At 43.3% G+C, this 12,500-nt stretch overlaps 2 protein-coding genes across 2 annotated transcripts in view; one reads left to right on the plus strand and one right to left on the minus strand.

Annotated features, from left to right (window-relative positions):
- Positions 1-7,605, minus strand: part of ntn1a (netrin 1a) — a gene marked incomplete at its 3' end in the record, with an annotated part of 62,957 nt that extends 55,352 nt beyond the window's left edge. Inside the window, exons 1-2 of the mRNA XM_079998581.1 lie at positions 7,471-7,605; positions 6,085-7,113 (exon numbers count right to left, since the gene is read on the minus strand). Of these exons, the coding sequence (XP_079854707.1) occupies positions 6,085-7,099 (1,015 nt within the window). The 5' untranslated portion in view covers positions 7,100-7,113; positions 7,471-7,605. The remainder of the gene's footprint in view (positions 1-6,084; positions 7,114-7,470) is intronic.
- A 3,318-nt stretch (positions 7,606-10,923) lies between these two features.
- Positions 10,924-12,500, plus strand: part of pik3r5 (phosphoinositide-3-kinase, regulatory subunit 5) — a 26,078-nt gene continuing 24,501 nt past the window's right edge. Inside the window, exon 1 of the mRNA XM_079999521.1 lies at positions 10,924-10,978. The gene's annotated coding sequence lies outside the window, so the exon portion shown is untranslated. The remainder of the gene's footprint in view (positions 10,979-12,500) is intronic.

A 12,500-nucleotide genomic window follows, 5' to 3' on the forward strand; every position in this document is an offset into this window, starting at 1 on the left:
TTGCAGAGACGACTATAGGTGGGATTTCACCGTTCATTTCGGAACAAACGTTATTAACAGTGAAGTCCCGACACCTTGGTTTCACCGCTGCCAGCGATACAGGCTCGTAATCACCAACAAGATAGCGGTAAAGCTACACGCCCAAACTGTCAAAGGTAATTCCCTTTTTTACTTTTCATAAGAAGCCGGGAGCATTTCCAGCTCACTTTTAACTTTCTCGTGTCGTTGAGCTATTAAACATTCTATCAGTTCGGAAAAGAAAAAGTTACATTCGGTGGCTGGAACACTTGAGCCCAGTTATTTTATCTGGGAACAAATCAACGATGTCCAAATCAAACCTCGGAGCGGCAGCCGGGAATGTTCTGGAAATAGGTTGTAGCGTGAACTGGAGTGTAACATGACAGAGCAAGCGGCGGATCTGTTGAAATGATCCAGATGATACTGTGGTTTGGGAGATGGACAGGGAGAGGGAGAGGGAGAGGGAGAGGGAGAGGGGGAGAGAGACCTGGAGAGAACCCCAGAGTGATAATGGAAAAAGACGAGAAAGAAGAGAGAGAGCGAGCGAGCGGAAGAGAGAGGAGGGAGGCAGGCCGCCCATCTCCTTCCAAGAAGGTCACAGGAGGAAAGCGAGAGGCATTGAGGGGCCTCGGCCAAGTCACCGCGATGCCGTCGCCGTGCCAACCGGGTTCGGCTGGGCCCTGAAAAGGAAGAGACGGGCACCTCCGTCCTGTCCAACGGGCCTCGGCAGCCCCACACACTCACTTGTCAGCCTCCCGTTAACGTAACAGGATATTTTTCCACATCACAGCCCCCCAATACCTCTTTTAACCTGCGTATAACCCTTCCTTTCCCTTCCCTTAAACACTACCAGTATCTATTGTACACACATATATACAAAACCCTGGAACTGGGTGATAATTACTCAGATGGGGAAAAAAAAACAAAAAACAGGCCGCATTTTTTTCATGTTTAATTGACATTGAGAAGAGAGAGAAGCCCTGCGGCCTTCTTCTCTCTCTCTCTCTCTCTCTCTCTCTCTCTCTCTCTCTTCTCTTTCATAGCCTGACGGGCTGAAACAAAAGTCACTTTCGCTCGTGCGCGTTGGGTGGGATTTGTTTGGAGAAGATCTCTGGGGAAGCTGAGAAGCGTGGCTGAGTTGTTTGACATGCCAAAGTCATCTGGGGGATGCGTGGTACGGGGCCTTCAATTGGGCAATTTTCTTCTGGTTTGGTTTGTTTTGCAGTCAGTGTTAATGAGAAATCAAAGCGAAATGAAAGCTACGTTTGATAGCATTGACACCAGGCCCAGTTCAAGACTTGGTTGGTTGGGAGATCTTGGTTGTTTTGCAGTGTTACCAGTGTTACTATGGGTGTTTTGTAGGCCTACAAGCTACAGTAGATACAAACAAGCACCATTCTTTTTTTTTTACATACATTTCAAGCTTCACCCCTGGTTATCATGTTTTTTTAATTGTTAAATCTACCTTCAGCCCCCTTCCCTTGATAGGAAAACAACTTTATTAATTTCCAATTATGAAATTACAATGGCCCACCACGCCCCTCCTCAGGCCCGGCCACAAACATTTTGTAGACTTTACCATAAGAATCTGTCCGTTCATATGGAATCATCATCATTTATATAAAATTCGATTGTAGACCCCATCTCCAAATTCCCAACCTTTAACTGCGTACGGCCTTTCCAGTATCAGAACGGTCTATCTGTGCTGCATGTTTGTATGGAACCACTGACTGTACTGGAGCCATTGCGGTCGGTCTCTCCGAGCGACTGTGGCCTTTCGGGAATCAATATTCCAGATGGATGGATGTTCACACTCAGGAGCGCTGCACACCCCATCTTCTAGAACCTGATGGAAGTAATCAGCAAAGTGCACTCAGAGACCAGAGAGATGCCTCTGTGTGTGTGTGTGTGTGTGTGTGTGTGTGTGTGTGCGTGTGTGTGTCAAACACACTATCCGGGGCCGCAAGAGCACTCACGTCACTTACGGCAATTGGCTAGGTTATTAATCACACATGGAAGAAACAACACGATTTATTCTAACTACGGTATATTCTGCTTTTTTGGGCTACTGAACGTGTTTTCGCTTTTCTAGAAAGGTTGCAATAACGCTCTTTTGACCCTTTAACTCTAACCCTAACCCTAAGATTGCTCATAGCACCAGAGCACTGCCAACCCCACAATACCTGCACGGACCTCCAAAAGCGCTCGGTCCCATGCCCTTTACAGTATTTTCTCGAAAAAGGAACCCTGTAGGGACCAAGCGGTGAGGCACAGGGGCTCGCCAGTAAGTTTTCATAAAAGGGATGGAATCGATCTGCCCAAAGTAAAGTTCAGTGAGCCAGGGAAGCAAAAGTCCAAAGCAAATTGTAGCCTCGGGTGCGACTATCGCAGGCCGTTGGCTTGAGCCCCAAAACAATAGCCCCAAAAACTCTTTACAACAGCACATTCTGAGAGAGGCGTACGAGGCCTCGTCTGATTGTGCGGGTGGGTAGTTGTGGCTGCAGTGAAGGAGGTGAAGAAGAAGGAGGAGAAGAAAAAAAGAAAGAAAGAAAGAGCAACTCTGAGGAATGTGTTACCAAAGGGCCTGTCCCGCTGACAACATGATGGATGCTGCGAGTGACGGAGCCTCCAGCCTGAAGAAGACACTTCCCCGTCCCGTCAGCGAAAGTGAGGACGAGGATGTTCGGGGGCAATTCAATCCCACTCCCTTGAGATTCTCGCAAAGGGAGATTATTATGGCATGGGGCTTTCCTGGTCGTTTGTGTGGTGCATCACGACACTCAAAGAGCAGCGCTCGCGGTCGCAAATTCTAACGCCTTGCAATGAATCAAAGGTCATGCCGGTTATTTCCTTCGAGCGGCTCTCTGTCCTCCATCCACCTCCAGAGGGAAACGGATGCATTTCTGGATTTCATCTGGGTGCTGAGACGTTGCCATTTTGTGGTCGTGTAATGGCCGTAATACTGTCCAGATGAGTGTTCGCAACTTCTGCCACATTCGCACTCATCGCATTCGGTTCCAATAGGAACATCAGCTCAAACCCTACGATGTAGAAACAGAAGGCGGGGTGACCGGGGAGTATGTAACCTGCCGCTATAATGGATTCATCCATTGAAACAATAAAAGGCTGAATTATAAATATACAATTAAATAATATATACAAATGTTATTGTTGTTACAGAAATCTGAACATTTGAAAAGGGAGGCGAATTCGGCCCTGAGAGATCGAATATTCTTAAAAAGCAGAGAGGCTGGGTATGATTATGCCCATGCATTGTGTCCGCTATCGGCGCACATTCTCAGGTGGCCGCACAGATTCTTCCGCGCGCTCTAAGAGCACATTCAAGCTCCGCCAGCGAGACTCTAGTCACCACCCCGAGCTCTTTACTGGACAAAAACCAGCAAACAAAAACATCTTTTTGACAGCTGCCAAGTGTCAAAAAAAAAGTGACATGTGCCACGGGTGACTGTCAAACAATATAGAGCCTATTTTCCAAAAAAATAAAAAGGTTTACTGCAAAATGGAAAATACAGACGAGCGGGCCAAGGGGGTTTGTGTACACTGCCGGTCGACTGTGTCTGTCAGTGATTGTAAGGGAAGTGCCGTTGGGAATCTTTTACTCTCAATCTCTAATATCAACATCTACTTCTTCCTCCATCCTGTCCTCCAACTACTGTCTATATTTAGATTTAGCCACCGCTGCACTGATAATAACTCTGAGAATGAGGTACATTTAGTCAAGCACAAAAGTCATGACTTTAGCTTCTTTGACTTTTGGTCAAATTGTTGATCGGAGAAACAATAAAAAAAACCAAAACACATTTTCCTATAACGAAGGCTTGGAAATCATGATTTGTTCGACCCTGTCTGCGTCCAGAATCTTCCTCCTGTTTGTGACACAGTTCGGTGCTGATTTACTTTCACAACAAGGAGCTTGTTGTTGCTATTCCCACCCAAAGTTCAGGCTTCCTCACTTCCACTCCTCCGTCTGTGTCCCGCAGCCTCGCTTCATATCACTTTTAGTTTTTTTACAGCGCCCTTGGAAAAACCTATAAAGGTGATCCTGGATCATATAATATCGGTAATCCACATCTATCTGTTTTCACGCCGGAATAAAACACAACTACTGAAACTACTGTCCCTTTGATCCCAGATCTGCTTTCACACATCAGAGCCCAGGCAGTGTAGTTTAGAATCAATACAGATTAGCGTTCTTTTATTTTGTCTTATAGGCTATTTAAAAAAAAATTTTTTGCTCAATTTCAAAGGGAGAATAATGTGGAAAATTACATTTTAAAAATTAAGCTGCTGGAAATGAATTAAATGCCCACATTTTTGGAGAAAAAAGAAATCCCTGAATGAAATGCTTACAATAATAAAGACTGCGGGCAATTTGTAATATCACCCCATAATAGCCAGTGTGGGTAAAGTTATATTTATTATTCTGCCATGTTATTATTTCCATCATTAGTATTATTATTATTGTTATTATATTATTGTGGCTGCTATTTATTATTATTATGATTGTTATTATTATTATTATTATTATTATTGTTAATAATAATAATAATAATAATATTACTACTACTATTGTAATTATTGTAATATTATTATTATTGTAATTATTATCATCATCATCATCATTATAATTACATTATCATTGTTGTTATTATCATCATTATCATTATTATAATCACCATTAATATTATTATCATCATCACCATCATCATCATTATTTGTATTATTATCATTGTTGTTATTATTATCATCCTCATCATCATTATTATTATTATTATTTTTTTTTTATTATCACTGTTGTTATTATTATTATTATTATTATTATTATTATTATCATCATCATAATCATCATCATCATCATGAGCATCATCATGATTATTATTATTATTATTATTATTATTGTTATTATTATTATTATTGTTGTTATAATTATTATAATTATTATTATTATCAGCACTTCCCTGACACCTGATGTGGTGGGATGTAGTGGTGTGACTATTTGCTGCAGCCCGCTTTGATGTCGAAAATAATTATGCGAACAGAGAAATGTGCGTCCAATTAGGACCGTGCACGGTGGGCTCGTCGCAGAGCTCTTCAAATAAATGAGAGAGAATCGCTTTTTTTGTATTTTTTTTTACTGCAGTGGTGAAGCTTTAACCATGAGAAATATCCAGTGCGGACCATCAGGCTTTTCAAGGTGGTTCCACGTGAGCTACGGCCTGCGACAGGGTGACCTATAGCGCCGCATTTATTATGTTTGTGAACTTGCGACATCATGTTATAATTGATAAACAGGTCTTCGGTTATTGTTATTGTGGTTTTAGAGTGGGACTTGGGATGTTTTATTTTTATTTTTTTCAGGGGAATTTTAGTCAGGGAAAAAGTCGAGGTCTGTGATAACGAATATCGATAATGATAATAATTATAGCAATAATTAAAGTTATAATAATAATACTATTAATAATAATAATAATAATAATGAAATAATAACAATAACATTTAAAAGCTACTAATAGTAAATAATAACAATAATATATTAAGATAGTATTCATTATAATATGAATATAATATCTTAGCAATTGTAATAATAACTCTATTAATTATACTGATAATAATTGTTACTCCTTCAACCAATATCTTATGTTTCTATTTCATTTTTTTTATTCGTTTTTCAACGATAAAAAAAATATATATTTTTTAACCAGCAACCAACACATTTCTTGGTGACAAATTACGCCCAATTCCTCACAGCGCTTACGTGTGGTTTTCAGTTTGAAGTCAAACAAACGCGGAATCGATTAAAAGTCTCAACTAAACTCCATCACCACCACCAACACCACCAACACCGCTACAACTGACATAACAATAAAAATAATCATGTATTTATTTTTTTTCCAAGGCCCCCAGAAGAACGCGAACACACGCACGCACACACGCACACACACACGCGCACACACACACACACACACACACGCACACACACACACACACACACGCACACACGCACACACAAAGCGCCAGGGTGAGTGTAATTTATTTTGCACCTACCCACACACTCATTGGCCTCCCGGGCCGTGGCCCTCTGCCAGGGCCGGTCGTAGTGGAAGGGCTTGCAGCGGTCGCACTCGGGCCCCGCGGTGTTGTGCTTGCACTCGCACACCAGACTCCCGTCACGGTCCTTGACGCACCGCGACGCGTGGCCGTTGCACTTGCACCTGCCGCCCACCTGCAGGTCCGACACGGCGTAGAAGTACGAGTCCCGCGCCAGCTCCGAGTCGTCCTCGTTCTCGTCCCCGAAGGTGTGCAGCCGGCCGAACGTCACCCGGATGTCGGTGGCGGTCACCCAGTCCTGCAGCACCGGGGAGTTGTCGAAGTCGTGCGCCGACGGTCGGCCGTCCAGCGTGCTAAAGGCGATCAGCCCCCCGGTGAGCGGGTGCATGTCGGTGTGGGAGTCCGTGCAGATGGCCTCCTGCTCGTTCTGCTTGGTGATGGCCGCCCTGCTGGGCTTGTTGTACATCTTCCTGCACTGGGTGGAGTAGAACTGGAAGGGCACCCAGGACTTCCCGTAGTCCATGGACTTGAAGATGGCCATGGACTCGGGTCGCGGCGAGCAGAACTGCAGGCTCACGTAGGTCACCTCGAACTTCTTCCCCAGGGACAGCGTCATGGTGACGTTCTGCGGGTACTGGACGAAGTTCTCGGAGCGCCAACAGGTGAGGTTGTGCGGGTTGTTCAGGTCGGTGAGGTAGGCCGGCGGGTGGTACTTCCTGGGGTCGGAGGCGTCACAGGTGTGACAGTTCCTGGTGCGCTCGTCGCCCTTCTCCGTCACCACGCAGTACCGGGCGGGCGTCTTGCCGCAGGTGCTGGACACCCGCACCTCCTTCCCGAACGCTGAGTTGACGAAGTCCGGGATGCAGCGCCTCGGGTTGCCGGTCTCGTCATAGCACGGGTCCGGAGGCGAGGTCTGGGCCGAGAACATGCTCATCCCGTAGCCACCCAGGGCGCTCCGGCAGGTCAGGGACACGGTCAGCACCGTCATCACCAAATCCAAAATCCCGAGCATTGTATTGCTCTTTCCTGGTGGAAGGGGGTTGGGGGTGGGGGGGGGGTGGTGGTGGTGGTGGTGGAGAGAGTTAGTGAAGAAAAGAGCAATCTGCATCTCGTGTGTGCGATACTCGAGACCAAATGTGCATTGCTCAATAGACCTATTTCTAGGCTTAAAAATAGACTTATTGAGCAGTCCAGATTGGATTGAAAAATGGAGATTACATCAACTTTATCAAAAAAATGAAAATTATATATATATATATATATATATATATATATATATATATATATATATACACATACATACACACACACACACACACACACACACACACACACACACACACACACACACATACATACATACATACATAAAGCTCACCATACCTCAGAATTAAAATCACCGAAGCAGGAAAGTTGTCACTCCACAGTTTTGCTCCTTGTTTGCTTGTTTGTTTCTTGGGTCTCCTGCTCCAAACACAGACGGCCTGGTGTCAGAGCACTAGTGTCCTTATAGCAGCTCTACTCCTTCATTCACCCTTTTTAGTCTCTTCCTCCCTCTCCCTCTCTCACTCTCTCTCTCTCTCTCTCTCTCTCTCTCTCTCTCTCTCTCTCTCTCTCTCTCTCTCTCTCTCTCTCTCTCTCCTTCTCTCTCGCTCTCTCTCTGTCTCACCCCTCTCCCCCCCTTCACCCTCTCTCCCCTTCTCTCTGTTTCTCAATCGGTTTCTCTCTCTCTCTCTCTCTCTCTCTCTCTCTCTCTCGCTCTCTCTCTCTTTCTCTCTCTTTCTCTCCCTTCCCCTCTCTCTCTATCCCCCCCTTCCTCCCTCCTGTATTCACTGTCTTCAACACAGTGAGTGACTGGGCTTGCACAGTTTGAGTTCGGCTCATCTGGATGGATGACACCGGGTGGAGAAGGGGAGTAAAGGGGGTAAACAACGACCTCTACTGGTATCTTATCAGTGCGGAGATGAAGCGATGGAGGATGGGAGGTCCATGGGGGGTTGGGGGGTGGGCTGTGGCGGGGATAAAAAGTGAAAACATTACCAGATTTATTCGATTTCTTCGTCTGGTTTTACAAGCGTGGGCGCAAAAAATAGAATAGATGAATGTTTACACAGGGAAGCAATCAGTGTTTCTGGGCGCATGGTCAGCCTATAGATTAGCAGAATATCTTATTTGTTTGTTTGGGTTTTTTGTTTGTTTATGTGTTTATTAATTTTTTTTTGTTTGTTTGTTTGTTCATAGATGTGTAGAGTTTAGAATATTTTATCTTATTATCATTATTATTGTTGTTGTTGTTGTTGTTAATAATAGTAATAATAATTATTTTTATTTTTATGTTAGCAAGGGGTAGCACTTGGGAGTAGCATATAAACAAATAATATATTCTAATAAGATATTATTATTATTTTATTTATTTACCTACCTTTTTATTTCCCTTTTTGTTCACTTGAAAGGCAACCATCACTGCGGGGAAGGCAACCATCACGTAGGCTTTTGATTGGTCAGCTGGACTGATTTAAATCATTTAATTGTATTACGGAGGGAGGGGAGAGGGTTGAATATATAGGGCCAAGATGAAATTCCTACTTTCAAGATTGCTGTCAATCACGGTGTTAAACAGTTGGTTAAGTCTTATTGTTCTATTTATTTGATTATAAAATGGTTGGGGGGAGGGGGGGATAATGTGGGCATACATATATTTTTAATTATATCTCATTTAGACAAAGAAAAACTTCATGGTTTTATGAGATGGAAAATAGTCCCATTATCTTGTTTAGTGACTATCGTAACGCCCGCCTTTTGAATATCGATAATATGAGTAACAGCGTCATCTAGTGGCAAAGAGATGCAGGACATCGTGGTAAAGGTATCAAAGGCCATCAGAGCAGAGGCTCTGGGGCGCCCACTGCGTCGCCCAATACGTCGATCGCGATCGACGGGTAGATCGCGAAGGTAGTGCGGGTAGATCGCACGCCATTCAAAAATAAAAAATACAAATCTGCAAGAAAAAGACAAAACCGTGGTCAACGTGATCAGTTCAGTTCAGTAAGTGCAGCTTCTGTCCTCAAAGCTGCAGCGCCATGATTTGGGGAACTTTCAAAACCTTGCATCGCGCTACACAGAGCAGATTGAAAACTCTCTGTCCGACTTTGACAAACGGTTTCAAGACTTTGCTCTGCTCGAGCCAATCGCTACATTTATGTGCTTCCCATTTAGGGAAGATATTGAGGTTGATTCACTTGCATTAAAAATTGCAACACTGTTTCACCTGAAATAGTCTGCAGTGGAGGATGAGATGTTGACACTACAGGCTGACGTTCAGCTCAAGTCCAGGACTCATGGACAGTTTTGGAACATACTCACAGAGGAGAAGTACCCAAACATGAGGAAATGTGCTCCCTCCTTGACTGCATTATTCGGCTCTACTTATTTATGTGAGTCAGCCTTTTCCCACATGAAGATTATTGAGTCGAAATAGCGTTCCACCATGACTGATGATCATTTGGAAGCTGCTTGAGGCTGGCTACCAGCAGCTACTGTCCGGACTACGCAACCCTGGCCAGCTCCCTTCAGTGCAAGTCATCAGAGTAAGGTAGTGACCATAAATGTATTAAATGCTATTGTGCCGTTAGAGTTCACGCAGGGATGCAAGGTACGCCAACATATATTGTATATATTAAGTATACTCAGTATATACATATAAATAAATATATTTAGCATTTTTTAATGAAGGTACATCACTGTCACACAATAGTTGTACATAAAACAACAACAAAAAGCTTCACGCACTTGAACTCACTCACAAACCAGGTGTATTAACAAGCCTGCATTTGTATTAATAATCTGCATTTATTGGTCCTATCTCAGATAAAGGTTTCGCCACATCTCATCTCAGCTATTCAAGTGAAGGGAGAATTCATATCAAAAACGTAAAATGCAAATTTTAGGCAAAATAGCTCCTGGAAAAAACCCCTAGGAAGCAGGGTTTCTTGAGATGAGTGGCCAGTGTGTTTCAGTGGAGCTATGACACAGTAAACAGTATTTCCTTGTGAACATATATGATTAAAAATTAGATTTTTTTATTTGCAATATTCAAGTATGATGTTAGACGATGTGGGTAATTTGAACGCAAAATATAAGAATTCCCAGTGATGTAAATATGGTCTTTAAAAATGAATTCCTCAACAGACATTGTGCTTTGAGCTAATCACAACTTTTTGATTGAAGGAGAACGTAAAAAAAAAAAAAAAAAAAAAAAAAGATAGTCAAAACTCAGCTGCTGATGGTCCAATGTCCCCAATGATAGTAATGCAGCTTTCCGAGATCATGCACAGAGTCCCAACATCCCAAAAACAATGCACCACGACTCCAAAAGTGTGGAAATACTTTGACAACAAACAAGTCAGACAGATGACTTCCCTTCTCGGGGGCCAACATCCCTTCAAACTTCACACGCACACTCACAAACACAACCAAAACACATCGATACGCATGCATTCAAACCACATAAACACACATGCTCACCCACACGCACGCACACACACACACACACACGCACACACACACACACACACACACACACACACACACGAAAAGTCAGCCTTCCTTATTGTGCTCACATACACCTCTTTCATTCACTTCCTGCTCTTTGTATGTGAGGCGCACTCTGTGTATGTGTGTGTGTGTGTGTGTGTGTGTCAGTGTGTGTGTGAAGCGCAGAGGACGTGTGCATGTAGATGACTGCTGACTTTGCCCGTTACCTCGCACTCGGCAGCCGTGCCAAGGATGTTTGGTCTCTGTAGCTACCACTAGCTGAGTGGCAGTGGGAGGAAGTGTCGCTTGGACTCGCAGAACCGGGAGCAGGCGATGGAGGCAGGTCGATAAACTGCAGGTGAGCTAAATAGAACACGTTTGATTTGAGAGTGCGTTTTACCCAGGGGTCTGACTGGTCTATGGGCTTCATCATTGACAGCCCAATCTATGGGGTCTACATGGATTATGGATTATTCCAAGCCATTCAGTAGATTTTTTTTTTTTTATCAAATTGAATTACTGTCCAACTACAGTACACAGCTGTTTTGGAGCAGGTAGGGTTTACATTACACACAAGTCAGGAATCAAACAGACTGTAATTACAATTGAGTTAACAAGTGTCCCAGACTGCAGTGTACCTTGAAGGTCTTCTAATTACTATTCTTTTTAATCGGTGTATTCAAGTTGGCAGTGGACTGGTGAGCTGCCAGTGGACTATCTAAACATATTGATATGTTTATGTGAGAGTTGTGAACAAGTGAGTGGTTGTATGCTTTTTGAGCAGACTAGGTGAGTGGTTTCTTAACGTGGGATCCGGGGAACCCCCAGGGGTCCTTCAAGAGGTTCCAGGATGGTCCCTAGCCAAATGATTCATAGTTAAACTTCACCATTATTTAATTTACAATACTTAGGTACCATTTGTGAATGTACAATATTGACCATTTTGACCATAGTTTCACTGCTGTATTGTCGTTTCACTGTTATCTCCGTAACTACAGCTACAAATGGTTGAGAATCACTGGTAGGCGATGGTCAGTGTCAGCTGCCAAAATGATGTCATTTTCAGAACAGGAAGTGAGCTGCAGACCCCCTCCGACACAGAAGTCTTTTTTTAAGAGGAACTTCTGCTTCTTACAGGCTTTATATGATTTTTCTTTTTCTTTTCTTTTTTTTCAAGTTTTGCATACATGTGGAGGAAGTACATTAGAGCCAAGAGGCTCTGGGACATATGTACGTTATGCCTCAAAACTGTGATCTTAACTACTGTCTCAGTTGAAAGGTGATTTTGGTGTCATTGATGAAGGAGCTGGTGAAGGCCTCAATTTCCTGAGTCATTAATGATTATAATGATTACATTTATTCTGCCATATTGAATTGACCCCTGTGAATAGTTGTCAAAAAATATTACTGGCTAAAACTGTTGCTGAATTGCACTTTCTGTTTAATGGTGACACAAAACTTCCCAGTACATTGTTGCCCAGTCTTAGAAATTGTTCTATTACACAACCCACTGTGATACAATCACCTCCGGTTGTGTAACAAGGGTCAAAAGGTGACACGTGTAGTTTGGAATGAAGATGAAGAATCGTTCGAACAATTACCTGTAGTCAATTCGAGACCTGTTTGTGTGTGTGTGCGTGTGTGTGTGTGTGTGTGTGTGTGTGTGTGTGTGTGCGTGTGCCCGTGTTCTTCCGCATCTACAGTATGTGTTGGGGTGTCTGTGTAGTTAACAAATATCCATATATAATTTTCCAAGGTACAATTTGTGTTTCAGTAAGGGGAGAACTATAGTCAATCATAACAATACCAAGACAAACCTCCCAAACGCTTCCCTGCGAGCTCTTCCACCTTGTAAAGGTTAGTCCAATGTCGAGTGTAGT

Source organism: Zeus faber, assembly GCF_960531495.2.
Source record: "Zeus faber genome assembly, chromosome: 4".
NCBI lineage: Eukaryota > Metazoa > Chordata > Actinopteri > Zeiformes > Zeidae > Zeus > Zeus faber.